This window comes from Copadichromis virginalis, linkage group LG7 (assembly GCF_057382275.1).
Source record: "Copadichromis virginalis isolate Kocher_CV1m ecotype Utaka linkage group LG7, C_Virginalis_male_GT1.1, whole genome shotgun sequence".
NCBI lineage: Eukaryota > Metazoa > Chordata > Actinopteri > Cichliformes > Cichlidae > Copadichromis > Copadichromis virginalis.
This window is the reverse complement of record NC_140624.1, coordinates 36,697,744-36,724,745: the sequence shown is the minus strand read 5'-3', so window position 1 is coordinate 36,724,745 and position 27,002 is coordinate 36,697,744. Positions and strand designations below refer to the sequence as shown.

The following is a 27,002-nucleotide window of genomic DNA, read 5'->3' as shown; positions in this document are numbered from 1 at the left end:
ATTCATATTCTACTTTCAAATGCAGCAGTCTCCAATAGTGTGTGGCTGCATAGCAGCAGATCTTTACAGGTACCTTAGAAAAACTGTTGAAAGCTTGCCCTAAAAAACTTGCTTTGAAACAGTGTTCACCGGGAAAAAAATGTGATGATGAACCTAAATTGGAAAAACAGACACCCAGCCTGCACCAACAAGACTCAATACTTTTCCTTGTCATGTTCACTGCTCCACACACTAAAAACATTATAAATTAGCCAAAGAGCAGCTTTGCAGGTCTGAGACTCATTCAGCTATCCTCCTTTCAGCTCAATTCAACATACTCCACACACAAAAACATGGCTGAATATAGTGAATATAGTGTCTCCAAGTGAAGCCGCCTAAAGGCATTATTCCTGAATACATTCTCAGGTGACAGGGAAACATGAAACCATTCAGTGCTGTGAAGAAATACAACTCTCTACAAATGAAGGAAATAAGTCTGAAATGAAAAGTCTACTAGAATACATTATTAAAAGTGATGGTCATCGTCTTTCTCAAGACAGTAACTCTATGAGGGGGAAAGGAGCCTCTTTTCCTTCAGTAGAGATAATTAAAAGGCATTGTTTTATTTCAGATGGACTAAGACGAAGTAAGATCTTTTACAAAAATCACATCAGCTCAAGACCATTTTTTTTTACATTGAACCTTAAAGAGTTTATGCCTCATCATTATTGTATTTTAGCCACAGTACCACGTAATTTTTATACATTTTATGTTTTAAAAAAAAAAGGAAAATCAGGGCAGGGATCACAGTACCAAAATGCTTTAAAATTCCAAACAAAAACACCTACTCTTATGAAAAGACCACAGGTTTGAGGTCCTTAATAGAGCTCAATAAAAAACAGGCACTTTACTGACAAAAGGGACATTTGGAGGACTGCGGAGTGTGCTTTTTATTTTTACCAGTTTTATTCAGAGTGAAGGATGCACCAGAGATATTGATTTTCTTTCTTCCAAAATGGATATGTAACATTTTGGAGATGACGTTTTCAAATTCTAAAGAAAGGCTTCGGTTGGGTGGGACGTATCTCAGGGGGAAAGTGTCTTGTTTTCTGTGACAGGGGCTTGTATGAAAAATTATTTAAATTCAATACCATTTTGCGCAGCCCAGACATTTATGACCCTGAGAATGTGATACTCATGGGCAGCAAGCCCACATCATCTCTATAAGATGTCGTCAGCTCTTGGCAAGCTTCGCAGAGGCACTCTGGTTTCGGTTAGAGAAAAGAAAACGATAAGGTTTCACTCCTCGTTTTTGTTTTTTTGTTTTTTTTGTGTGTGTTAAGCTCTTCTGTGTCATGGTTTTAAATTTGGTATTGAAGGTCTCTGTCCCTGTCAGACGCTGAGGTCTACTCACTGCTGTAACGAACATGAGTAATCCCAGTGAAGGCTCTAATGTTTTTCCATGTGAAAAAGGAAGTATTAGCCATTTCAGCTGTGCATAATGTGTTGCTCCTGCACACAGGCTGATTATGATGGGATTTGAATAGGAAGAGCTTGCGAACAGTGCATTTATACAGCTGTATTTACTTTTTTATAGTCAGCAGCTGTATGGGTGTTGAGGGACTTTCTGTCCTTTCCACAGAGAAGATGCTAATCCTTTGATCTTTACAGCTCTATTACACAAATTTATTTAAGCCCTTTTTAGCCCTTAACCCTCTCAGGGGAGCAATCAGATGAAAATCTAAAGTAACTCACACTTTGCAAAGCTACAAACACGGCCAAAAGACAAGGAATGTTGATGGGAGAGGTGGACTACATGTAGAGAAGTTTAATCAGTTTAAGGTGATGAAAAGGGAGGAATGATGGAACGAAAAAAAATGAGCCTCAGCAGAGTGAATCACTTGGATAACTTCCATTAGAATCACAACAGCTAAACAACAGTTGGAGACTGAGTCCTGAAGCCAAACTATTGAGACACCCGAGAACATTCATGGCCCGAGGGGGTGAAATACACACCAGTCGTTCCATCTCTAAAGCGTTGGTTTCCCATGCTGCACCTGTTACTCCCACACCGGCTGGTACCTGTGAGAAAGCTTTGCCTCAGATGGGACAAAGCATCTTTTTCAAACCTGTATAAAACTGCAGCTTTTTGTTTGTCGCCTGAGAGGCATGTGATTAGCAAACCCGTCTATTAAAGCTGCTGCTTTTCCTTGAAGAGAGCTTTGTAGTTGAGTCGAGTTGAGTACAAATAGTGTAATTTATGGGTTGAAGGGCAGGCATATTTTTATTGGGCTTTTTACTAGAAGCCTTCGTCTGAAAACTAACATGCAGTGTAATGAGCTGCACGTTGACGGATTGTCTTGAGAGTAAGTGACAAAAGGCTACTGCTTTTTATGAGCCGGGGCTGGAATTAAAGTCTGCCCCACTCCCACTTACGATAATTCATCAGCTAACGTTTGCCCCGACTTTATTACTATGTAAATGTCTGTGTCATATTTCCTGCCTGGGTTGGGCAAGGGAGTGGCATCCAGCTCGCATGACAAAGGCCTTAACTCAGCTGAAAGTAGGTTCTGATCCTTTGACAAAGAAACACGTAATGCCGGTGTTTGCAGCTCATTACCGTATCCTAGAGCAATCAATGGACATGACACCAAAGAGATTGGTACACTGTACACGGAAAGTGACTTCAAAAATGAAGCTGGAATTATTCTATATTAAAAAATGAATAGTCCGACACCAACAATGAATTGATGTAACTGCCTGTTACTGTTTATTCATCCAAAAACTGGTTTATCTCATTCCTCTGGGTGATAGAGTTTCATCGTCCGACCGTGTATTTGCATTGCACTGGGTGGCCTTTTGTTCTGATCACAAGCCCTGCATTTTATTTTGAGTAAATTCTTAATGCATTACAGCATCCCTGGTGCTGTAAGTGCAAACACAGCACACAATGTGTAATCCACAGGTGAAAATAGTCCTCAACAAATCACCATTTACCCCTGGCAAGGTACTACAGTGTCCAGCAACTTTTCTAAAAGTATTGATTTAGTGAGTTCGGCAACAAATTGTTGTTTTTAATCTTTTATGGGATTTGTAGGCAATAATCATTTAGGAATCAGCAATTACCTGTATCCAATAGCATTGTTGTGTTTGTGACTAACAGACAGCCCCGTTTTAATCCATTGATTTCTTTAACTGCCCTGAGCTCAAGCAAGAAATCTAAACTGACAGACTGACATAAATGAAAAGTCCTTAGGGAGCAGGAATTGTAGATGCATTTTAACATCTATAATTTTGTGACAACCAGGCTGGACTACTGTAATTCATTATTATCAGGATGTCCTAAAACCCCCCGGAAAAACCTTCAGTTAATCAAAAATGCTGCAGCAAGAGTCCTGACAGGGACTAGAAAGAGAGAGCATATTTCTCCTGTTTTGGCTTCCCTTCATTGGCTTCCTGTTAAATCCAGAATTGAATTCAAAATCCTGCTCCTTACACACAAGGTCTTAAATAATCAGGCCCCATCTTATCTTAATGACCTTGTAGTACCATATCACCCTATTAGAGCACTTCGCTCTCGCTCTGCAGGTCTACTTGTTGTTCCTAGAGTATTTAAAAGTAGAATGGGAGGGAGAGTCTTCAGTTTTCAGGCCCCTCTTCTGTGGAACCAGCTTCCAGTTTGGATTCGGGAGACAGACACTATCTCTACTTTCAAGATTAGGCTTAAAACTTTCCTTTTTGCTAAAGCATATAGTTAGGGCTGGACCAGGTGACCCTGAATCCTCCCTTACTGTAGTTATGCTGCAATAGGCATAGGCTGCTGGGGGATTCCCATGATGCATTGAGTTTTTCCTTTTCAGTCACCTTTCTCATTCACTATGTGTTAATAGACCTCTCTGCATTGAATCATATCTGTTATTAACCTCTGTCTCTCTTCCACAGCATGTCTTTATCCTGTCTTCTTTCTCTCACCCCAACCGGTCGCAGCAGATGGCCGCCCCTCCCTGAGCCTGGTTCTGCTGGAGGTTTCTTCCTGTTAAAAGGGAGTTTTTCCTTCCCACTGTCGCCAAAGTGCTTGCTCATAGGGGGTCATATGATTGTTGGGTTTTTCTCTGTATCTATTATTGTACAATGTACTGTACAATATAAAGCACCTTGAGGCGACTGTTGTTGTGATTTGGCGCTATATAAATAAAATTGAATAAAATTGAATTGAAATTGAATTGAATATCACATATTGAAAATGACACAAAAAGAAACTTAAAATGATCGGTAATTAAGTTTTAGTGATAGTGATCTATATTTTCGCATACTTCATTTAGTTCTGATTCCACTTCTTCTTTTAGTTCCTCGCATGCACCTTTAAAGTCAGTGCAATATTTGAAACTGCACCGGATCAAAACAGTCTACATTTTTTGTTCCTCATCTTTAATACACATTCCTCAGAAAAAAAATCTGATATATCTGGGGGCTTTGGAAGCTCTGCCAGAATTTTAAAATGATTCGTGTCGGTATGAACAGTTTTTAGTCACATCGAATGAGTTTATAGAGACTGATGCAACAGTGGGTAAGAAGGGTTTTGAAGAATATTGCAGAAGAGGATTGCTATAGCAGTAATTATACAAATGAAATGTTGATTGCTGCTATCTACCCCCTATCGGTATTCTCATCACTGAAAATAAATGACAAGGTAACAACTCAGTGTTAGTTAGCTGTCTGCTTTGTGCTACCAGCTGAACTGTTTAAATTAATTTTACTCTTTGAAGTGGGATCATCATGCCTCCTTTGGCATTTTTCTTTCTATGACGACATTGTTCTCAAGCAGAAATTCAAAAACACCGAAGAGGTCCATAGGTTGAACTTTTCTTCAGGCAGCACAGCAGAAAAGAAAAACAATGCCCCTGACAAAAGAAAGATCTGACTAACCCAGACATGCCTTCTTTTTCTCCACATTTGTTCCATTGTTTGCAACTTTAAAGGATAACAGGAGCCACACAAAGGTATCCTTGGACTATAGAGGCTCTTTCCCCCTGTAGACTCTTTGTTCTCTGTGCTGTGTGCAGAGTGCGCACAATAGGCGATGATGCAATGTTTCACCTCCTTTAACAGTAGCTCCAAATATAACATTGGTCTGAAAAGGACATCAAGGTGTGGTACTGAGTGTATTCTGAGAACCTGATATTGGTTACATTCTTTCAGTTAAAAGAAACTTGGACCAAACCATGTCATATTCAGCCATCATTCTAATATTTTCAACTTAAATTCACTGAGTGTCTTTTGTACTGACAATGGCAACAAATAAGAATCCTTCACTGTTTTAAGTTCCTTACTAAAGCATATTCACATACAGAAACAACTATAACACCTGTAAAAAAAAAAAAAAATAAGAGCAGTACCAACATGCAGGGGATCATCAAATTTAGTAGCCATCATTAACAGGAGAAACAAACTTTCTCTACGTGATTCACTTACAGTCTGTCCAATAGCTTCTTAAGCTAATTCAGCTAAGCTAATATTCTTACAATACAATATCTAGAGTAAATCCTAAAATAAAAATACAATAATTATACTTTACATCAGTAGCATGTATGTACAGTATGAAGATAAGCTACTTGAGACAATGGCATCAACTACAGCAAACAGTGTATGCATGTAGTAACAGATGCTTACCCTCATACTGTGGATGTACCCGAGGTGCATAAGATCCAAATTTAATCAGAACAGGAATGTCAAATCCCTGTCGAATCCATTCAACCACGTGCTGGGATACAGAGGACACAACTGCTGGGTCTGATGACGGAAGTCTGCACTCGAGCTCCACGGAGCTTCCAGCCTTTGCCTGCACCTCAGAGGTCAAACCTTCAGTGGTTACTGTTGGGTTTGTTGTAAGCAAAATCAGAGAATATGCTTCAGTTAGTTCACAAAGCAAAGGATAACAGTGAGCAAATGGAGAAAGTACACTGGAATGCAAAATGATATTTGAAAAAAAACTTACGAAATTGGCAAATAACCACCGCCACAGTGAAAGTCTGCAAATAAGATCTTGCCGACCCCATATCTGTCACTCATACAACCTGCAGCATGTTCAATCTGTAGGCAAAAGAGACACAATTGTCACAATCACATTACTTGCTTGGCTGCACACAAGAAGACAGCCATCTGTGACAGATTTCCAAACTAAAAAGTCTACACCAGAGCTGCCACTTCTGTCATAATTTTACAGACACGAGGAAAGGAGCATTCAGATTTTTATACAGCTTTCCAATAACTGGAATTCATCCCATATCATTACACAAATGGGCAGAGCGGCCTCTGCAGCCAGAAAGCTCCCCGGCCTTATATCGTTTTCTGAAAGTAAATGTCATAAATGTCAAATAAATCTTTTGCAAGTCACGTGCAAAGTGACATCTAAGTGTTTTATTTAGAGCACATCAATGAAGACATTTGGCTGAAGCAGCCAGGAGACTCAGCACTCAAGGACAGAGATGAGCTGAGCTGATGGAGCGCAGGCTACAGTTAAGCATTACGGAGTGCAACTTAATGCCAAAAGGCAGCAGCTGATTCAATCCAGTCAAAGTAATCCCTGCTCAGATGTGATCAAATATGTACACAGGAGTGAGGAAATCAAGATGATGGGTCATTTTCAGGTCAGTTCAGTTTCATGGAAGCTGCTCAATGAAAACTCTGCCTAAATTATTCAACAGCACATTACTGACTAGGGCATTGGAACTGTCCCAATTCAGATCTAAGATTCAGGTTAAAATGTCCCATCAATTGGAATTGCTTTCTGCCAAGCTTTTCAATTCCTTTGATTTCCTTAGTTGCAGATTGCAAAACAATGCCATCAACTGATGAAAGACAAAGCTCTGAACTCCTGTGTCATGTCCGGGCCTTTTCTCTGCTCTGCTTCTACACACAGGGTCGCCAACTGACCTCGTTTCCCTTCCATGTACTCTCTTGTGTTGCTTTTGCAGTATACTTCAGGTGACTATCCATCACCTTGTGAAGCTCCATCTAATCATTTTTGCAGTTCTGCAGCATTTCGCTGAATCTGAGCAGAGAGTACAGCCCTGTACATTTCAGAATTCATCCTTATACTTCATCCATAAACACCAGTGACCCGAGTCCATTGGCAGTCATCCATTCCCATGCCATTGAGAAATGATGTGGCATGCTTCAGATTGTGAGCTGTTCCTTTCCTTCTTCATACTTTTTCCTCTTACTATAATCATCTGTTAGTGATAGAATGTATTAGGAAGAATGTCCTTCCTGTTTTTAAGTATAACCAGTAGTTTGGACACCTACAATCTTTAGAGAGTTCTTGACTTGGCTGAATGTTGTGAAAGGGCTTTCCCTAACCAAAGAAAGAATTCTGCTATCATCAACTTGACTTATCTTCTCTGGTCTGGCCTTTTGGTGTTGCTGAGCCGGCCAGTGAAGTTTTCATTTTTAAGAACATACACAGTACCAGAACGTTGAGTTGGCCACCTTTAAAGTTGTTGCTTTTTCTTCGATAGATCTATTTTGGTTTTCAGCCTGATGATGACCTCCTTTGCTTGCATCAAAATCTCTTTGGATCATATAATGAGTGTTTCAGTGAAACAAAACAAAAAGTTCAACACTTTGGAATGAACTTCAGATATTTATCTGCTTTATTTATTATTATTATGCTTTTGTTAAACCCCTTGAACTAAAACTGAAACTTTGCATTTCAATCACATCTCAATTGTTTGATTGTGGTTCGACTGTTGTGGTGTACAGAGGGAAAACTACAAAGATGAATCAAAGTATCTAATTATAACACCAGTAAATGGCTAAATTTAAACTCTTATTTAACATCCGAGCAAGGGACAAAAGTGATAAACGTGAAAAAAAAAATAATGTCCTTTCTCTCATAATGTCACAGGTGATTTATGAAAAAGCATAAAATGGAAATCCAAATATACTTTAAACCTGTTCTTTTTTGAAATTCTTGACTAAACGAGAGTCAAAAACTCACAGGATTTCAAATTTATTACCATTTCGTTGACAGTTTTCAGACTGTATTTCTTCTTGCCGATATACAGTACTGACCCAAATACCCCCTGTGATGGAAATCTGTTTTTCACATTTCAAAAGTTTTAAAAATTGTAGGTATCAACAATAAATGATCAGTATAGAATCACATCACCTGAATATTATCAAATATATATGGAAACTTTGTTGTTTCTAATGTATAATGACTATGTAGTTTGTACAAACTGGGTGTAAGCACAGTGTTGACTTTAAAAGGTAACAGATTCATGAAGATGATTTCATCTTGAGTGATCTCTGTACTTCCTGATAATTAGCAATGTTATTATCCTTGACCCAGTAGCAGGAGCAGCAAAGGCCTTATCAGCTCTCTATAACCATAAGGCTTTTATTGGATTGTTCATTTCACGACCAGGACAAAGTCTGAACTCAAGACAAATAATTACACAGGCTGTCAATAGCTGCTGCGCTTGTTCCAACATATTCACATACTTCAGCAACAGAACAACACACACAGATTTTCCACAAAATCAAAGTGAAAGTCAGGCAAAAAAATAAAAAATTTGATCGCAAAGTGTTTGACAGTGAACACTCCCCTGCTCCTGCCCTTCATCCAGATGGCTTCATGCAAAGCAACACAACAGAGTCTATCCTGAACTTATTATGCTGGATTTAGGCCTTGCATGTTTGCTGAGACTGAGTATGACAAGCCAAGGTAAAGCTTCAACATTATGAATCTGTTGCTTCTCTCCCTCACACAGTGTGAGAACATGCACACACATACAAATGAAGACTCCCTGTTGCCATGACTCAGCTTCCCCATTTGGCTCTTAATGAACAGATGCTCAGCATCATCTACTTATTATTTATCACCCTTATTTGCCTCTTGTTAACTAATAAGAATGGAGATGATAAGGATTCAACACAGAGTACAGATAGTCATCAAGTCACTGATTAAAGAATTATAACCAGACCTCTGCCCCGCATCTGGCAAATACGTGCAAGCTTCAGCTGAATAAAAATGTTTATAGTTTTACTGCTTGACAAGGTAAGGCTTATTTATGTGAATGGTGAAATAGCAAGGCAATAAAGTGGATCCACATGAGTTAAAAGAAAGATTATTTTTGAAAGAGAGGGAAAAGAAAGGGAGGCTACAGCAAGAAGAGGGGGGGGCAAAAAATCAACTGCAGGACATTTTCCATCATTAAATTTGAACCAAAAATTCAGAGAGATGCCAAACAAAGCGGCCCGCACAGGTGAAGCTCTCAGCCATGGTAACACAGATGGTCTCTAGACATTTCCCACAGATGTATTATCCCTTCCTCTGACACTGAAAGGATGCACATAAACACAAGCACGGTGACAGCACAGCACTCTGGAAAATGTATAAAGCTATACTAAATGAGCCAGTAGCTCACAAAAGAAAGCGCCCTGTCTCGCATAGATTTATCAGCTGGCAGAAATAGAAAAGTCAGTGACAGGCATGCTGCTGCTGAAATTCTGCGTTGTTGCCATTTTAATCTACATAAGGAAAGAAATGGGGAGCAGCTGATTAATCATCACAGAGGGCACAGTCACAGATTTATCAGCAGCCAGCTCTCCTTTTACCTACCACAATTAAAACTTAAAGATAAAGGAGCTCCTCTTGCATAAATGTTTTCATTCTGTTTCTCATCCATGCATTTTGCTGTGGTCCCTGCTTGTTTGGGCCTATTTTCAAAATATGTCTGTTACAATAGCACTGGTATCGATTTGGAAAACAACAGGTGCTGCATCCGTTAGAGAATATGAAACCAAGGGTATTTGTTTTGTGGGTTAGAACTGTTCAAGGCTGTTTGTATCTGCCAGCAAGCTACAGTAAATTGGACATTAGCCTCTGACCAGAGTGCAAGTAGAAAGGGGAAAGAAGTCAAATTGCTCATTTGCTGTGACCTAAAGAGGTAAACAACAGCGTTTAACAGAAAATGGTGCTTCAGCTTTGGACAAACAAAATCATTAATCCAAAGGCATGACTATAAATATTAAATTCCTATAGCGCTGCAGAACTCAAACTTCAGGCATGGTCCCGAATCACACTAAAAGGCCTCCATAGGGGTTGGATTTGGATTTAAACAGATTATAGTGCAACTGTGAGGGAAACACAGTGAAGACAGTAATCCAAAGCAAAGCTTGCGCTGTGAATCACATGTGATACACGTCCATCAACACTTTAAAGCTCAGGGCACCGAACAGCCTCCAACTGAGATGAATACAACACATACTTTAACATCAGGTATTCATCACATATTTGAAGAGTTTTCAAAGTGTGCTCACACAGCGTGACACGCAGAGAATTTCCAAGGTTGCTGTTATGGTAGAGTGTATGTGGATTTAAATCTGAGCAAGCCCAAGAATGTGTAGTCATCGTAATACTAACAGTTAGGTACATCGGTTCATTAATTAATAATAGCATGATGGCATAGTCTCACAATGGCAAAGCTATCATACACATACATACATACATATATACGATACTGGTATTGATATTGAACCGGTCGATACAGTGCTTTCAGTTCGGTACGCATATGTATCGAACAATACTAAAATTTTAATTTATTTTATCAACTTTTCTTCTGACGATGCTGTCTGTGTTGAGAGCTCAGTGGATCTGCGTTCGACTACTCCGCCTAGACTGCACTGTCTAGCGCAGATTCACTGAGCGCAGCACAAGCTAGCAAGACAGAAGCTAAGCTCGTTGCAACATGGCAAATTGAACCTCCCCCACCCTCATTCAGATCTGGCCTTTGGAACTATTTTGGTCTTTATGTGAAGTATGACCCTGAAGGTAGGCGCGTCATGGACAAAAGTAAAACAGTATCTCGGATGTGCCACGCAATGCTCAATTACATGGGTGGGAATTACTGTGTTAGCGCAGTTAGCTCGTTAAGGTGTTGGCCGTCCAGCCCCATGCACTGGGAGATCCACGGTAGCTCGTTAACGGAGATTTGCCGTGTTGTGGCGTTAATGTCATTTCAGATTAACGCTGACAGCACTAGTGGGAACACAACGAATATGACTGCACATTTACTCTGACATCATCCTAGTGCAAAGACAAGTGGAAGCAGACAAAAACAACAAGCATGCATGCTACAAACTTTACCCGAGTCATTTAAACAGCTGTTAGCACATGATTCTCCTTATATATGTTTAATATGCTGCTGAGAATATAGCCCAGAAGAAGCGTATAGTATAGCTTTTATTTTGGAAGAGACATTTCTCTGTAATAAACTCTCTTTTCCAAAGATGAGTGATTCCTCGATCAGATAGATTTATTTATTTTTTATTACTTCAGCATTTGTTGTTTAAATTTAAAAACTGCACTTTTGAGTTAAAATATTTATTTGTGATTTTAATAAATGACAAATTAAAAAAGCATGAACATTTTTTTTGTATCGAAAAAAATATCGAACCGTGACACCAAAGTATCGAACCATATATATATATATATATATATATATATATATATATATATATATATATACATATATATATACACATGTCAACCAATGGTCCTGCTTTGTAGTGGACTACTATAAAACCAGATTTTTTTACTTCCCTCCTTAAAGACTTGTGGGCTGAAATAAGAAACGCTGACTCGAAATTTTCCAACTCTCTAGAGTATTTCTTTTTTAGTACTTTGCGTGGTTTGGTCTCAAACTAGTTGAAAAAAAAATATAGTATTCACACAACTTTTAAAAAAGCTATATAACTTTAATTATTCCCAAAAGAGTTCGGATTTACGTTAAAAGTACTTTTTAACATTTGATCTAAAATAAGTAGGTTTTTGAAGTCCCACAGTTCTGGCTTCCTACTGAGTTTGCATATACACAAATCAGCCACAACATTAAAATGACATCATCTTGTTACAGTGCAATATTCTGCAGTGGTATTCCTGTGCACTGGCATTCACATGGATACTTCTTTGACACGTAGCATGCACCAAAACATTAATGCAAGCCAACCACACACCCTTGTCTCCGCAGCTTCCCAGGTAGCAGTGCCCTCCACTAGCCCCAAAGGTCCCATGGCTTAAGCACAGATGTGGCCAGACAACAAAAGCCCTAGGGAACTCCGGCCAATCCACTGGTGCCAGGCACCACAGGAAGCTCCCATGACTTGTGGACCCATCCCAAGACCATGTGCTGATCTCATTACTGACAATTTTGCAAATGTGAGCTGTCATGTCATGAGTGCTGACTGTCAGCTCCCTCTCAGAGTTCATAAATACTGCGCATTGGCAATCAACCTGCTCTAACCCACCCTGTAAGTCTACATTGTATTTTTTCATGGCTTGCACATGGGTTAGAAAAAGCCCATTTTCAAAGTCAAACACACACTTTCCATCACAATAGGAACCTCTCTGTGTAGCTTGGTTTGATGTGCACTTAAGCGAAAATAGGGCATTCGAATTGAGAGAGAAAACTGGAAAAATAAAGTTTTTTTTTTTTTTTTTTGCAGTGTGGGTATTGCATCTCTCTGCTCAGAAGCCGTTTTGTGAATCCAGGTGAATGCCACAATCTTTACTTCATTTAATCCATCATATAAAGGTTACAGAGCTGAGTCCCAAATCAAGAGCCGCAAGTTCCAGGTTAAGCTGAAGTCATAAATGTTGTCTTTCAAGCCATAAATAAATTGTTATAAATCCAAATTCACTGTCAACTACCATCTATATTAACAATGCTACCAAACATTTCAGATAATGCAGTTCTCTGTAAACTAATGGTCCAATTTTGAGCAAGTATTTGTCATTTCTCTGCTGTTATGCATGCTACTGTCTGTGTTTTGTTGATAACCACAGAGTCTTGACATCTGAATCAAATAACACAAGGTATCATCTGCTGTCTGTCTGCTGCTCTGCACTGTCAAATGCACCTTTCTCCAAAGCTCGTGCAACATGACTGGCCACTGCTGAAATCATTCAAAGCTCTGTGGTTGTTAGGGAAAAGATTTTATGACAAAGTGTTTAATCTTTGGGCTTGGAGAGGCTGTTGTCATTCCAAATGAAAGAGATAAACTCTGCATGAAAGTCTAAATCATTGGTGTCAAGTTAAGGTCTTCATGTCTAAAAAAAAGAGACATGAAAGCATTGCTTTCATTCAACTCAAGGTTTAAAATCAGATGAAATTCAAACATTAGGGCAGTGTTTGCTCATAATATACAAGGCCAAATGTTTCAAATGAGGTGAGCATATGTACAAATGTTTGTAAGTCCAAATCTAAGGATTCAGACTGCTCTAAATGCTTCTGTTCAAAATCTACTGTTTGCTTTAAGGGAGAGTGGCCTTAAAGGGAGAGGAACTGAAACTGCTTGTTTCCCACAGTGAATTAGTACTTTGAAGCAAGAATTGTGCAAAGAAACTCAGCAGAGTCAAGAATAAAAATATCAAGTTGGAAATGATCACAACAGCTCTGCTTTAAATTCCTGAAACACTTTTTTTCTTTTTAAATTCAGCTTTATCCTAAACATTGTACACAATTTTCATCCAAAGTTACACACGTTTTGGGTATTTCACCATAGTAGGGGCTTGTACGTTTCCTTTCTTTCTGTCTGCCTTTGCTCTTCTCTGTGGTTTAAAGTGGGAGGGGCTGAGTTTGTTAACAGGTGACAATAAGGGACCAATCATGACTTAGCAACATTTGAATCATAACACTATTGTATTTACAAATTTAAATGCATAAACACATAGTAGATTAGATTTTTGTTCATGTAGTCCCAGCTGTCTGTTTTGTAAAGGGATACACTAATACATTACGTTTTCCTTTTTTAAAGGACCATTGTATTGTGGTGCATTGCACTTTTAACTAGAATTTCAAACACTGAGCAGTTGATGGTTTCCACAGGTGTATTACACTGAAGAAACCACCTTGCATAGATGTTTTGTATGTTATTCAACCTAAAGAATGACTTTTTTTTATTTACACTGTTGTCGGTTTTTCTCCAGTATCAGTACTGGGCTCACTGGAACGCAGAAGCTAAAAAAAAAAAAAAAAAAAAAAAAAAAAACCCACTGGGAATGAAATAGTTTTGTAGATAATGATCTACTTCAATCCACTTTAGGTGTCAGATCTGAAGTGTTTATTGCATATGTACTATTCAGGTGCCACCAAGTCCTGCTGAATTAATTGCCACTCTGCTCCCTCTGATGATATAAACTTTATGGAAAATAATATATAACGGGAAACTGCACCCATCTGGCACATCAGCAACCTCAATTCAAACCAAGAATAGAATTTCAAACCATTAAATGATGCTTGTCTCGGAAAGTTATGAGACCATTTCTTCCATAAGTGGTGAAATAAAGATAGACGGTGGGTTCAATACAAAGACAATAGCAGAAAAATATGAGCTCTTATATGCTGGTTCTGGCTCTACATATTGCACTGCTGCTTGTGAAAGTTGTATCCATATGCGGCATAAAATCCCCTCCTTGTGAATGTACGGTGTTTATCTACTCACGCTCTAACAGCCAATATCTTAGCCCTGTTTTTCTCTAATAACGTGACTCCAAATTCTTTAATAATCTAAAGGTTGTCATTCTCAATTAAAGCAACAGCCATAAAGGAAAAACAACATACAAATAAATAATGTAAACAATAGAAAACAGACTTAAGTTTGCATTGGGACGTTTAAATTACTCATGGCAAATGGCTGTTCCTGAGTTTCTGTCAGTTTCATATTGCGCATTAGAATGAAAATCCCCCCATAGAAACTTCATTACTGACGTTTAAATGCATGCCACAGTTTAGAGGATTGAGAGGGAACTTGGCACTCCACAGTTTGAGCTCCGAGCATTAATTTCTCATCCTTTTAAAGCTGCTGGAAGTCAGACACACTTTCAAAATCATTAACATCTTCTATTTTTTCTTACTTCTCTTACCTGTAGCTCCGTTTTAGCCGCTGGCAGATTTTGCTTTTAAAAACACATCCTTCTCGAGTATTAGTCCAACTTGTGCCCGAGTTTGTAGACACCGGGTCAGTGGCTGAAAAATTAAAAACGGGCCTTATTCCTTTGTAGCGTTGCAAACTACCTGAAATTTGAGCGTTTTCCTTTTAAAAGCCCACCGGCAACAGGTGTTCATTTCACTTACAGGTGACAGCGAGGGATCGACGTACTGTGCTCTTCCTGCCCGAGTCCAACCTCCCCCTCCCTTCTTTCCTTCCTCCCTCCGCTGCTTGCTCCTGTTTCCTTGTTATGTTCAAATGGCTCAAAGCAAAACAAAGTAAACTGACAGACCATAGTCCTATAAGCCCCTGGATGTTTGAGCCAATGTTGATTTAATAACTGTGTTTGTTTGTGCAGGCAGAGGATGAAAGGAGATTTTTTTTTAGCCCTTAATCCCTTGATGGCATCCAGCTTAGCGGTAACCACAAGAGGGTGTCCTTTACCTGATGTTGGTGGCCAAACGGGGAGAACAGATGTACTTCTTAGACAAAGGACAGATGTTTGGGGTTTTTTTTTTTTTTTTTTAACTTAGTGAAAGTTTTTCCTAAAATTGCTTTTTTGATCCCCGTCTTTCGCTTTTTGATATAGACACATGTTAACACAGATTATTTATTAAAGTGAGTCATGATTCTTTGCTAAACACTCAAGTTTTGATTCATGCAGTCTGACATCAAAAGCATAAAAAAAAAAAAAGACTTTGCAGAGGATGTAATCCAGCTGTACCCAACAATCACAAAGGATAAAAAAAACAAAAAACAAACTTTTTTGTAGATTTGTAGTCTCATTTTTATTGTTGTTAATATTTTTAACTCCAGCAAGTGTATGCAAAATAACATTTTGGTAAATATTCAAAACCAAGCAAATGTAGACAAAAGGCAATACTTTTTAAGGGAAGTGATACTTTTTGGTTAAAAAATATACTTAACATCATTAAAGTAATAAATCTTGATAGCAATACAAATACAATCTTTAGGAGACATGCAAGTTCCCATCGTCTTTTACGATGTAACACATTATGAAGCCACAAATTTAAAATACAAGATGCCTATTTGTACATCATTAAAGTACTATACAATAATCACACCGATTCTCAGTCGTGCACTCTAGGAATAGTAAATTAAAGGCATCTGTCAAAATCTATACTCACTGATCATTTCTTAATGTATGTAGTGAGGTGCGTAACAGCAAAAACCAGATGTGCTGTTTCAGGTAAGCAGATGGACTGATATCCACCAGTCACTGAGTGTTTTAATATTAATAAAGCTGCATATATATGTAAAGTCTCTAACTTCTGTAAAGCTTTGGCAGATATGTGAACACACAAGCCACATTTTAGGAAGAAAGTTAGGAGAAGAAAAAAAAACAAAACAAACACACACACACACACACACACACCATAAATCTTTCAGTAAGCCCACCCAGACAAATACAGATATCTATCCTAAAATTATATGGTTTTACTCTTTGATACATACATTCAGTCAGAAAACAGCAGGCACCAAGATACACAATGAGGAAAAATAGGGGATGATTGGATGGTATTTGGTTCAGTCGCCAAAGTCTGGGATGTCATCATAGGAGTAACCCCGGTAACCCTTTGCAGCATAGTAGGCGATTCTCAAATGGTAAAATCCCGGAAGAAAAACGAGTATCCCTATGATGATGACAGGAATAGTGCGGTCGGGATGCTAAAAACATCAAGAAAAAAATAAAGAAAATCTGGTAATCAGAAGGAATTTACACACTATGATTTCAGTTAGTTACCTAAATAAATACTCGTTAATGCTCACATTATTACATTCTGTAACCAAGTTTAGATAGACTTCATACATACTGAATACCAAATATTGCATTTAGTAGTAGAATGCAAGAGGAAGTCATTAAAGACTAATGTTCTCCATCATGCTTTGACATACTTACCTCAACACTGCCTGTCAGCATTACATGAACACACTCTACGCTGATGAGGCATGCAGCCATAATGACTTCATAGTCTGACATCAGATTTCATGTAAATGATAAGTCATTTCATATGCATGGCATCTAACAACCAGGAGGCAAAGGCCATCAACACCAAAGACATGTGTTTAATTTGTTTAATTTTACCACCAGATGGCAGTCTTGTGCTCAGAGTCACTGTAACCCTCAACCAGTTTTTTCTTCTTTTTTTTTTTTTTTTTTTTTTTTTTTTAAAGACAGGGACTGGGCTGCGGTAATGTCGATCATTTGTCTGTATTAAGCTTCTGAAATGTTCTATTTATCTGTCTTGTAAAGTGTCCACTTACAGCACCTTTTCTGATGGATGTCAGCAGGCGACTTCTCCTCACCCGCCAAACGTGATGGCTCAGTTGGCATGACAGATGCCCTATATTTAGGCCACATGATAACTGAGCCACCACCATGAGAAGTGAGCAAGCTCCAATCATTAAGGAAGAACAGGCAAAGAATACAAAAGTCCCAGAAGATCAGGAAGTGAAAAAAAGATCTTTAATTTCAGTCTCTTTGCATTAATTTGGGTGAACTGACCCTTGACTCTTCAAAAATAAATAAATAGGAATTTATTGCCTAAATTGGCTGCGTTCCTTCAACCTCTTTTCCCTTGGTTAATTTCTTTGTTTTTGCCACTACAATGGTTGACTAGGCTGAGTCAAAGGTTCCCAACACAATGTTCACTGAAGCCCTTGACATGGTTCCAGTTGTATAACAACTGTTATCTAATACACACACACACACACACACACACACACACACACACACACACACACAGATCAAACATTATTTTAGCCCCAAACCCATGCAGCCTCTTGCAAACAAACCTGTCTGATTTCTATTGCTGTAGTATCTATCGCTTGAACCTTGGATAATCTCCTAGTATTAGATATGCCATTTTAACTTGTGTGGGATAACTGGCAAGTACAACAGACTCATATACTCTGATGCTGCCTTCACGTCAGATCAAATTTTCTGCAAATACCATCTGCAGAGTAGGTTAAAGAAAATTCACATTACCCTCCCACTGATAATGTGAATATGTGTAGGCTGAGTTATCTCCTCAGTGTCATGAATTTAGGAAGCAAAAACCCCAAAGGAGGGGTTCCACTGAAGTTTAAACTCCAAGCTATAAAATATCAAAATCATTAGTTATATTCAGAAACACATAAAAGCACTGAGACCAGTAAAAGCAAGAGCATAGCACAAATCTGACAGCAGGCCTATAAAATCTCAGGACAGCTGTTCAATTATAGCTATTTAAGAACAAGAGTAACAGCAGCAGGGGTGTTTTAATTGCTGCTCAGGATGAAAGTTTGGATTTTTTGTTGGCTCTCCAACTGTGTGTCAAAAGTAGGGCTGGGTAATACCAACAGTGCTTTATTAGTGCAGACAGAAGTGTCTTTATAGTACCAAAAACAGTCATGTATAACAAGAATATCTGGCAGATTGACCGTCAGGGGCGATTCTAGGATCAGAGCTTTGGGGGTGCTGAGCACCCAGAGAGCTGCCCAGCCAGGCAAGATAAACTTTACTTGTCACGATGAGACGTCTTCCCATGTCTGTCAGTTCCTGCATCCTTAAATGTCTCCAGTTGTCCAAAGTTCCCTCTGACTGTTTCCTTGGTGCATTTAAACCCCTGTTCCTCCCTGTCCTCATAGTCTGTTGTCTTCGTCTCAGTTATCAGTCATCATAATTTTACCATCTCTGAGTAAGTCTGCAAATTTCTTTATTAAATCATAAGATTTTTAAATTCATTAAGTCTCTCTGGCTACGTTCACACTGCAGGCGAAAGCGCATCAAATCCGATTTTTTTGACCCTATGCGACCCATATCCGATCATGCTATGACAGTGTGAACGGCGCAAATCCGATATTTTCAAATCCGATCTGGGTCACTTTCGTATGTGGTACTGAATCCGATACATATCCGATGTTTTAGAAAGCGACTGCTGTTTGAACGGTCAAGTCGCATTAAATCCGCCTTTTACGTCACCGACACAAGACTGAAGCCAATTATCAGCGCCCGAGAAGACATCGCGAACGCTTCCTAGCCATCCAGTGTAGATGTCAGTGAAACTGTTGGGAAGACAACGTAAACATTTTATTTGTACTGTATAATCTGCAGATTCTGACAGAAATCTGCAGCTATCCTTTGAAGCACCGCTCCTCTAAAACAGCAATAAGGATCATTATTAGGTTATTTACATTATTATGTAAATAACAAAATAACTTAAAGCAAAAATTGGGAAACGTAAAGTCCGAAGTCTTTATATTAACGGCCATCAGTCAAACAATACTGTTTGTTCTTGGTCTAAACAGAGCGCGTTGTGTGTGACATCTTCTTTTGCGCATGCGGGCCGCTTTGAGCGTTCACACTAGAGCGCGTTTGCTGTCGCATTTTATTTGTAGTGTGAACGAGGAGACAAAAAAATCGGATTTGATCAAAAAATCAGAATTGAGCATTAAGACCTGCAGTGTGAACGTAGCCAATGTGCCTGGGTCCTCGTCACAAAACATGACATTACTGCTTTGTACATTTTAAAACAATTTAATCCCCACATTTGTGAAAGAAAAGCAAAACACATATTTTGAAAAGTCAGTAACAAAACCATCAAATCAGATAAAGGTTATTTAAATGCTGCAAATGAAGAATGGATTGGAATAAAAAAAAATACATATCCTAACCTTAATTACTGGGGGAAAATGATGATTCTGATCATAGTGAGTAAGAAGTTAACCGAGTGCATTTTTTGGACAGAGATTCACTTTTAATGTGTATGTATAATATAATACAGATATATAAAAATACACTCCAAAAATAGAGTCCTTGAAATGTACAAAATATTGATAAATAAAATTATAAAAATGGAGGCAACTTTGCCTATGGTACAATGTATACAATGTATGAAAAGATCTTTACTGCACTAATATGGCTCTGCAGATTTTTTATTTTATTTTAAACTATGTCGCCTCACCTTGAGGTTGGCAAATCTGTCTATCACTTTTTGGTGATCAACTCTCTCAAGCAGTTTAACAGTTTCTGTTTTGCCTGTCACTATTCCCTGTCTGTTTTTTTACCTGGTTCTTCCTGACCTTGTACCCATTTTGGGGGTGCTTCAGCACCCCCAAAATGGGCTAAAATCGCCCCTGTTGACCGTCTTGTTTACTTATTCTTGTCAGCAAATCAGGCTGGAACCCTTTATGCCTTCAGAACTGTCTTATCTATTTTTGGCATGGATTCATCAAGGTACAGGAGTCTGTGGTCTAGTCTCTAGAACACTTCTAGAGATTTTGGTCCATACTGACAATGCCAGCATCACACAGTTGCTGCAAATTTATCAGCTGATGCTCACTGGATATGCTCTCTTTTTTGGACCATTCTCTAAGTTGAAGGCTAAGTGCACTGAGTTGCTTTAGATATACTGAGTTGATTAGATATTTGAGATATTTCTGTTAACAAGTAGTCAGGCAGATAACATCTAACTCAAGGAATGGAAAGGCTACACATAACAGACAACTTCGTAAACAACCAGTCAAACTGTATCTTTAGGTCCTTTGTTACTAGTACCTAGCAACTTACTTCATATGAGTCAAAAAATATCAAAGATAACACATTTTAAAAGTGTATAATAGTATTTTATATTATTCCCAAAGAGCTAGCCAATAACTTGGGGTATCTCCACATGCTATGCAGTGTGTGCTTAATAAAGGCATTTGAAGAAACTAGACGAGGACAAAAGCAGCACAGGCCTGACAAAAACAAACAAACAAAAGAACATCTACAACAGATGATCGGTCTCTGAACGTTATGTCCTTAAGAAATAGGGGGGGGGGTCCAGCAAAGACCTGGCACATGGCCTGAGAGATGCATCTGGCCTTTCAGTTGATCCATCACCTGTTCACCAAAGCTTCATCAGAAATGGTCTCTGTACAAGGGTAGCTGTCAAGAAGCCATTCTTGAGGAAGGGAAACAGGAAGAAAAGGCTGAGGCAGAAAAACACATAATGTGACACTGAAAGTCATTGACTGGCCTCCCTAAAGCCTGCACCTCAACATTGCAGTGTGGGATCATCTTGACAGAGAATGGAACAAAAGGCAGCAAACATCCAAAGAAGAGCTCTGAATGTCCTTAAAGAACTGTTCCTGAAGACTACTTAAAGAAATTGCAAGAAAGCTTGCCTCAGAGGGTTTGGGCTGTGTTGAAGAATAAAGGTGGTCATACCAAACAGTGACTTACAAGCTCAATACAATTCTACCAACTGTTTCTGCCCTATATACTGTACGTTTCCATAAATCGCTATACTCATTTCCCATTTTGCCCTCAAAACACAAAGAAATGAGGAGTGGTTTAAGACTATTTGTTCTCTTTTGTCAGAGTTACATCTTTAGAATAATATCACACAAATGGCTGTATGCTAAGCATATAAATACAGACAGCAGCTATATAAAAAAAAAAAAAGAAAAAAAAAAAAAGAAAAAAACAGGCAAATAGTGATTCTTGCTCTGTCCAAAGACAACATAGAAACAGACAGAAATACTGTGGCACGTGAGTCCCAATTAAATCCTAACTTGTCATTTTAGGTTTTGATTCATTTCAGATTATGTGTGGATTTAAGATGCTCATTAATCAGTTTCATATCTTGGCAAGCACACCCTGTTATCGTTCAACTAAGCAGGTAAACAAAGCTAACCAGCTGGTGACTCCACCTTCAAATGAGAATGGGGTAGTTTTTCAACTGTCAGTAAGAAAGGAAACACATATTTCCAAAACTGCTACAAACTATTCTTCAAACACCGAAATGCATTATAGATGATGCCCTTCAAATGATGTAGAAAACATTTTCTGGATACATAAATCTTAGGAAAGCTGCAGAAGAAACACGAACATAAAGTAACATGCAGAGAGAGGTGATGATTTGACCCTTACAGCGAGGGTATGCGGTTGCATTTCTCTAGCATTTCCACGCAAAGGATCGATACAAAGCTGGTCTCAGTAATCATGGTTATTCTTTGAAGAAACATTTCTATCCTACTCTCATCTTTAAGTATAACAAAGCCCCCATCCACAGGGCACAAGGGGTCGATTCATGGTTTAATGAATTCCTCTGAGAAACTGAACTTGTGTTAGACAGAGGTGCCCACCACACTAATCAAAGTCCCAAATAGGACAATATCTATTTGACTTGCATTCCATCTTGGGGTGGGCAACATAGTCTTACAATTACACGCAATATATCACAATGGAAATTATGCAATAATTACATTTTTTTGATATAGAAGAAGTACTGAACATTGTATCTGTGATTGCAGCTCGCAGGCAGCAACATTTATTAGTGAATACAAAGTAAAGGGAATATTCCAGCCTTCTTTTCTAATGAGTTCCGGTCAATGTTGACAGACTGCCTAATTTGAAGTGTGAATCTTTTGCCACAAGGTGCCAGCAGGAGCAGCAGCATTATTTTGCAACAATAGTGACACAGCATGAATCAAATGTAATCACAAAAGTAGCTTTGGCAAAGTTTTCCCTGGAAATTTGAGGTAAAAGTATACCTCAAAATGAACCATAGCACCCCCAAAGACGTCTTAATTTTTTTGACAATATTTACTGTTTGTGTGACACACTACTAAAAATATAAAAAGCATTCAGTACTTGTTTGAGACATAACATTTTAACAACAAAAGTATAGATAACACCAGATTGTCAGTCCAACTCTGTAAGGAACTGTATATTGTTGTCACATATAAAATATCTTTCAGTTTTATTATCTGTCGTGTTGTATTGTGATTACTCTTCCAGTCATATGAGTGCAGTTAATTGCTCCAGTGATGCTCAGGTGAGTCATTTGTTTAATTTTGGATTGCACATCACCTCCTCACGTGCTTTCATAGCCTGGGTGCACTCGACTGCATTTTTTCCTGAAATGGTGAAACAAGCTTGTTGTTTCCACATTTTAGCAGGAACAGTTTTCTTGCATATTTATAAAGTATTGTGCTTATCTGAAGGTCTGATCTCTTATAGCCAATACTACTGAAGTAGTACCCTTTTAGCACAGGCCGACACACTGCTCGCGCTCTCACAAATGTTTGGCTTGTGTCTTTGTTGTACATGCTAAATAAGGCATAGCGTTGTTATATCAGTGATAACATGACAGCACACTGAAGCTGCTCTGGCAGCATGTGGCAGTGAAAAACCTAACTTTCAGCCTGCTTCATAATCATTTTGAGCATAGTCCTAGACTAAAAAGAACATTTAATCACAATCCCCATTAGAAATAGTAGTTAGTCCAGGATGAGACATAATCCAAGTCTTGGAAGCTAAACATTTATCTTTGTTTTCCCTTTGATTTGTCACCCATCTGTAGCTCTAAATACGTTTTAAACAGAAGAAGACAGGAGCGGCTCAGACAGGAGTTCCTTCACAAATGAATTTCTGGGGGCTTGTATTCCTGACACAAGCCTTACCGTTGGATTTCAGAAAAGAGGAACAAAAGAAAATGACTTGGTAAACACTAACCGTTTTTTGGCAGCAGACAAGGAAATTGTTTTTCAACCTAAAGGCTGTAGACATGTTTCACTGAAAAGTCAGTGTATGGCCCATGGGCCAGGAAAAGCCCACCAGAGGGTCCCAATCTGGCCCACAGGATGGCTTTGGAAAATGCAGATCATTTTAAAGGCTTAAACTTTGAAACTGTATTTTCATAAGTTTTACTCTTCTTAATAACAAAATATATAACCTATGGCATTTCACCAGAGCAAGTAACAAATACACTTTTATTTTTCAATTTTTAGTATCTATTTTTTTTATTCAACGTTTCTTTTTTTTTTTTTTTTTTTTCACAAAGTGCACAATATGACATTTTCTGTGAATTCACACATCATTTCTGTTTAAGGACAAAGTCCTTCATTTCTTTACAGTAAAATTATTTTTGGTGTAAAGGCTCCATCAATGTAAATTTTTTTGAACAGATATTAAACACACTAACCAAACTCACCTCAACCGGTATGATTTCTGCCAGAAGAAGGGCCCCAAAGATAATTAGTAAAGAGCCAATCAGAAACAGGAATATTGCCAGTGCAATCGCCTTGTATGGGATCTTTGGAGGGGGTTTCTTGAACTGTGAAAAGTGAAATTGTGGAAAAATATAGTTACTTTTCAATTTTGTACATCAGAATATATTGATATCATATGATTTCATGAGGCAGCTACTCAATCTAATCTACTTTAATGCAATTAGAATTTCCCCATCTCCAGATCAGCTTGCTTCCATGTTTAGCAACAAGAAATATCTCTTGCCCCATGACAATTGGAAAGCTCCTCTGTATAGTACTAATATCAAAATCATGAATTCTTCCTAAGATTACATGGAAAGATGCTGGGATTGCCTAAATCCAAAGTACTGTGAACATTTTCCAAGATACTTGGAACAACCTACCTGGCAAGTAATTTAGAAATAATGCCAATATAACAAAGAGAACTGGCACTCTTTTAAATGCAAACAGTGATCACACTACCCAGTAATTTCATTATTTGTCTTCCACGTTTACTCCACTTTGTTTGTAAGTTAACTATGTACGACCTACTCATGATATTACTGTTGAAAGCAGCTTCATTTATCATGCCTAAAACTTTTGCAAAGTCGTTTTAATTACAGAGGGCCTCAGCTTTTACACAGAATCATTACTTAACGATTCAAAACAAATCACTGCTGGTGGTGGAGAAATGTTTTAGTAACATTCTGTCATCAATCTACAAAGTCTCTCACCTGTAAGTCTATGTAACCATCATCAGCAGCAGCCAGCCGTGAGTATTTGACCTTATTGTTAGATATTCCAGCAGTGAGCATGTTGCTTCTAGTTGTCATCATTATGGCATAGAAGCTGTTTGGAGAGAGAAGCACAGACAGGTAATCATCCAAGATGGCTACATTTATCTCGTTCGGTGTCGTGAGCTGAAGGAGAGCCGTCTATTTTTGATCTATCCAGAGAAAAACAACCTGACAACTAAAGCTCAACATTGATAGGGAAAGAAAAAAAAAAAAGGATTCTGCTCACTGATTTATAAAACTGCCCAAAGCATTTAGAAATAGAAAAGATTACTCAACATCCATCACAGTCGTCAAACTTATACATGCTCTCAACACAGATACGTTTTATAGGAACCATGAAATGCCGCTGAAATGGCAATCCCAGTAAAAAGACAGAGAGGCCAGTGACCAGGATACACTCATCTGCTCTTTTCATTTCCACTTCTGCTTGAACATGTAAACAGTGAACAGATAACTTCCTCAGATAAACCGGTTAACATTCAAATCAGGCAAGGTCATGGAATAGCTTGATTTAAAGTATTTATTATAGAAGAGAGATTTTGTGAAAAGGAATAGGGGAACTCCCCCGCCCCCATCTTTTCAGTAACAAATCCTTGCAGATAACAACTCAAGAGAATTTTGTGAGGGTCACTGCTTCTATTCCACACACAGTTTCTCGTATGCATCGCGAATAAGCAAGTCAGTGTTAATAAAAACAATTTAACCGATTATTCTGCTTCACATGACGCAGCATCCATTCAAGAAAATAAAGAAAATATAAAAACCAAAATAAATACAGCAACACTGACCTACCCCAGAAGAACTCAGAGAAATCTGAGTACTCCTGTGATCTGATTTCTCTTAAGGCCTGTGTTGTGTTTAATTTGGATCCCAAAAAGGAAGACTAAGTCAGTGAATAAAAACTGTGGACACTATATCAACACAGTATACAGGAGCAATCAGAAACATCTTGTTATTTTGCTGACAGCTGTCACATCGATTCGACACAGAGCCATTTGTGATCAGGAAAGCTCAGGGTTATGTCAATAATGTCGTAGTGAATCACAAAATTATTTTCAGGGGGACTTATCTTGATGACTTTTTTTTTCTTCATTTATTTTTTAAATGAAGAAAAATTAACTTTAGTAATTTGGGGAATGATTTAAAAAAAAACACTGTGAGAAATTAAAGGAAATATAATATACACATATGTAACTAATAAGACGGTAGGGCTGCGTGTGCAATATTGACTTCCCTTATTCACTGAACTACGATAATACGACATAAAGCAGAGTTACTAGCATCACTTAAATTCACAAACCCTGACTTACCGTAGCAAATCGCCATTATTTTACTGTGTACCAGTGCGCATTAATGCTAGCGAACTTTGGTTACCTAATTAGCTAGAACATTAGCCATTTAGAAGTTATGCTATCAAAAGCTAGCAAACATTAACAGACAGTCGCGAACACATAATGCGCGTTTCCTTCTCTCACCATTATCTGAGGTATGTACAAACAGCACACTTGTGTCCATGTAGCTCGGAATGCTCTCAGCGGCGCCACAAACACAGCATTGTTTACACCTATTATAAACTACATCAACTTCCTTATTTTTGGTTTCGTCATGGCGCATGCGCACACAAATGTCTCGTTTTAACTTTCTAATCAGTTAATTTAAACAACACGCAAACTATTAGATAATGAACACGGTGAGAAATATGAAAAGAAATGAGAAAAGAAAGGAACAGAAAAAAAACCAAAACAAAAAATAGCACTAAAAGCATATGAGCAAAGAGCAATGTCAGCATGACATTAAAAATAACCTAAAACAAAATACCTTTAATAAGGCAGAATGAATACATATCTAAGAAATACAAAGCAAAACAAATATTTCAATAAAGTGGAAACAATAAAATGCAAGAAAGAAATGAGCTCAATTAATCACATAAAATAACATTTAAAAAATGAAGGTGGCCCAAATGCAAAATTCTTAATAAAATCCAACAGAATGTTATGCTAAAAGCTAATTAAAGGTGCTCAATATGTAAAAATATAAATGAAAATAATAAAATACAATGCATCAGTATTTTAAAAAACTATTTTAAAAGCTGGCTTCATAAATTCACTCAGTGTATTTCTAGTGATGGTTATTTTTGTTGAGAGTGACCAGGATGAACAGGATTAGAAATGACCATATCAGAGAGATAGCTTAGGTGATATTTAGAGACAA

General features: G+C 38.1%; 2 protein-coding genes across 3 annotated transcripts in view; both read right to left on the bottom strand.

Annotated features, from left to right (window-relative positions):
* The window catches only part of igsf9a (immunoglobulin superfamily, member 9a), a 65,758-nt gene extending 50,492 nt beyond the window's left edge, over positions 1-15,266 (bottom strand). The window contains exons 1-4 of one of the 2 annotated variants that reach the window (XM_085463257.1): positions 15,120-15,266; positions 14,909-15,011; positions 5,975-6,069; positions 5,650-5,850 (exon numbers count right to left, since the gene is read on the bottom strand). In XM_085463257.1, coding sequence (XP_085319383.1) covers positions 5,650-5,850; positions 5,975-6,035 — 262 coding nt within the window. In that variant the 5' untranslated portion in view covers positions 6,036-6,069; positions 14,909-15,011; positions 15,120-15,266. Of the gene's footprint in view, positions 1-5,649; positions 5,851-5,974; positions 6,070-14,908 lie in introns of both variants that reach the window. The other variant, XM_085463255.1, reaches the window with a different exon arrangement.
* A 624-nt stretch (positions 15,267-15,890) lies between these two features.
* LOC146705552 (transmembrane protein 230-like) lies at positions 15,891-26,407 on the bottom strand. The gene is made up of 4 exons (XM_085463254.1): positions 26,267-26,407; positions 24,729-24,843; positions 23,958-24,080; positions 15,891-16,662 (listed from the first exon to the last, which is right to left on the bottom strand). The coding sequence occupies exons 2-4, from the start codon at positions 24,828-24,830 to the stop codon at positions 16,522-16,524; spliced, it is 366 nt and encodes a 121-aa protein (XP_085319380.1). The 5' UTR covers positions 24,831-24,843; positions 26,267-26,407; the 3' UTR covers positions 15,891-16,521.
* Between the last annotated feature and the right edge of the window lie 595 nt (positions 26,408-27,002).

Bases quoted from the DNA above. Each gene is read 5' to 3' on its own strand.
- LOC146705552 (XM_085463254.1), bottom strand. From the start codon at position 24,830: ATGATGACAACTAGAAGCAACATGCTCACTGCTGGAATATCTAACAAT. The intron at 24,081-24,728 runs GTGAGAGACTTT...CACTTTTCACAG, and splicing joins ATGGTTACATAGACTTACAG to TTCAAGAAACCCCCTCCAAA. The intron at 16,663-23,957 runs GTGAGTTTGGTT...TGATGTTTTTAG, and splicing joins CAGAAATCATACCGGTTGAG to CATCCCGACCGCACTATTCC.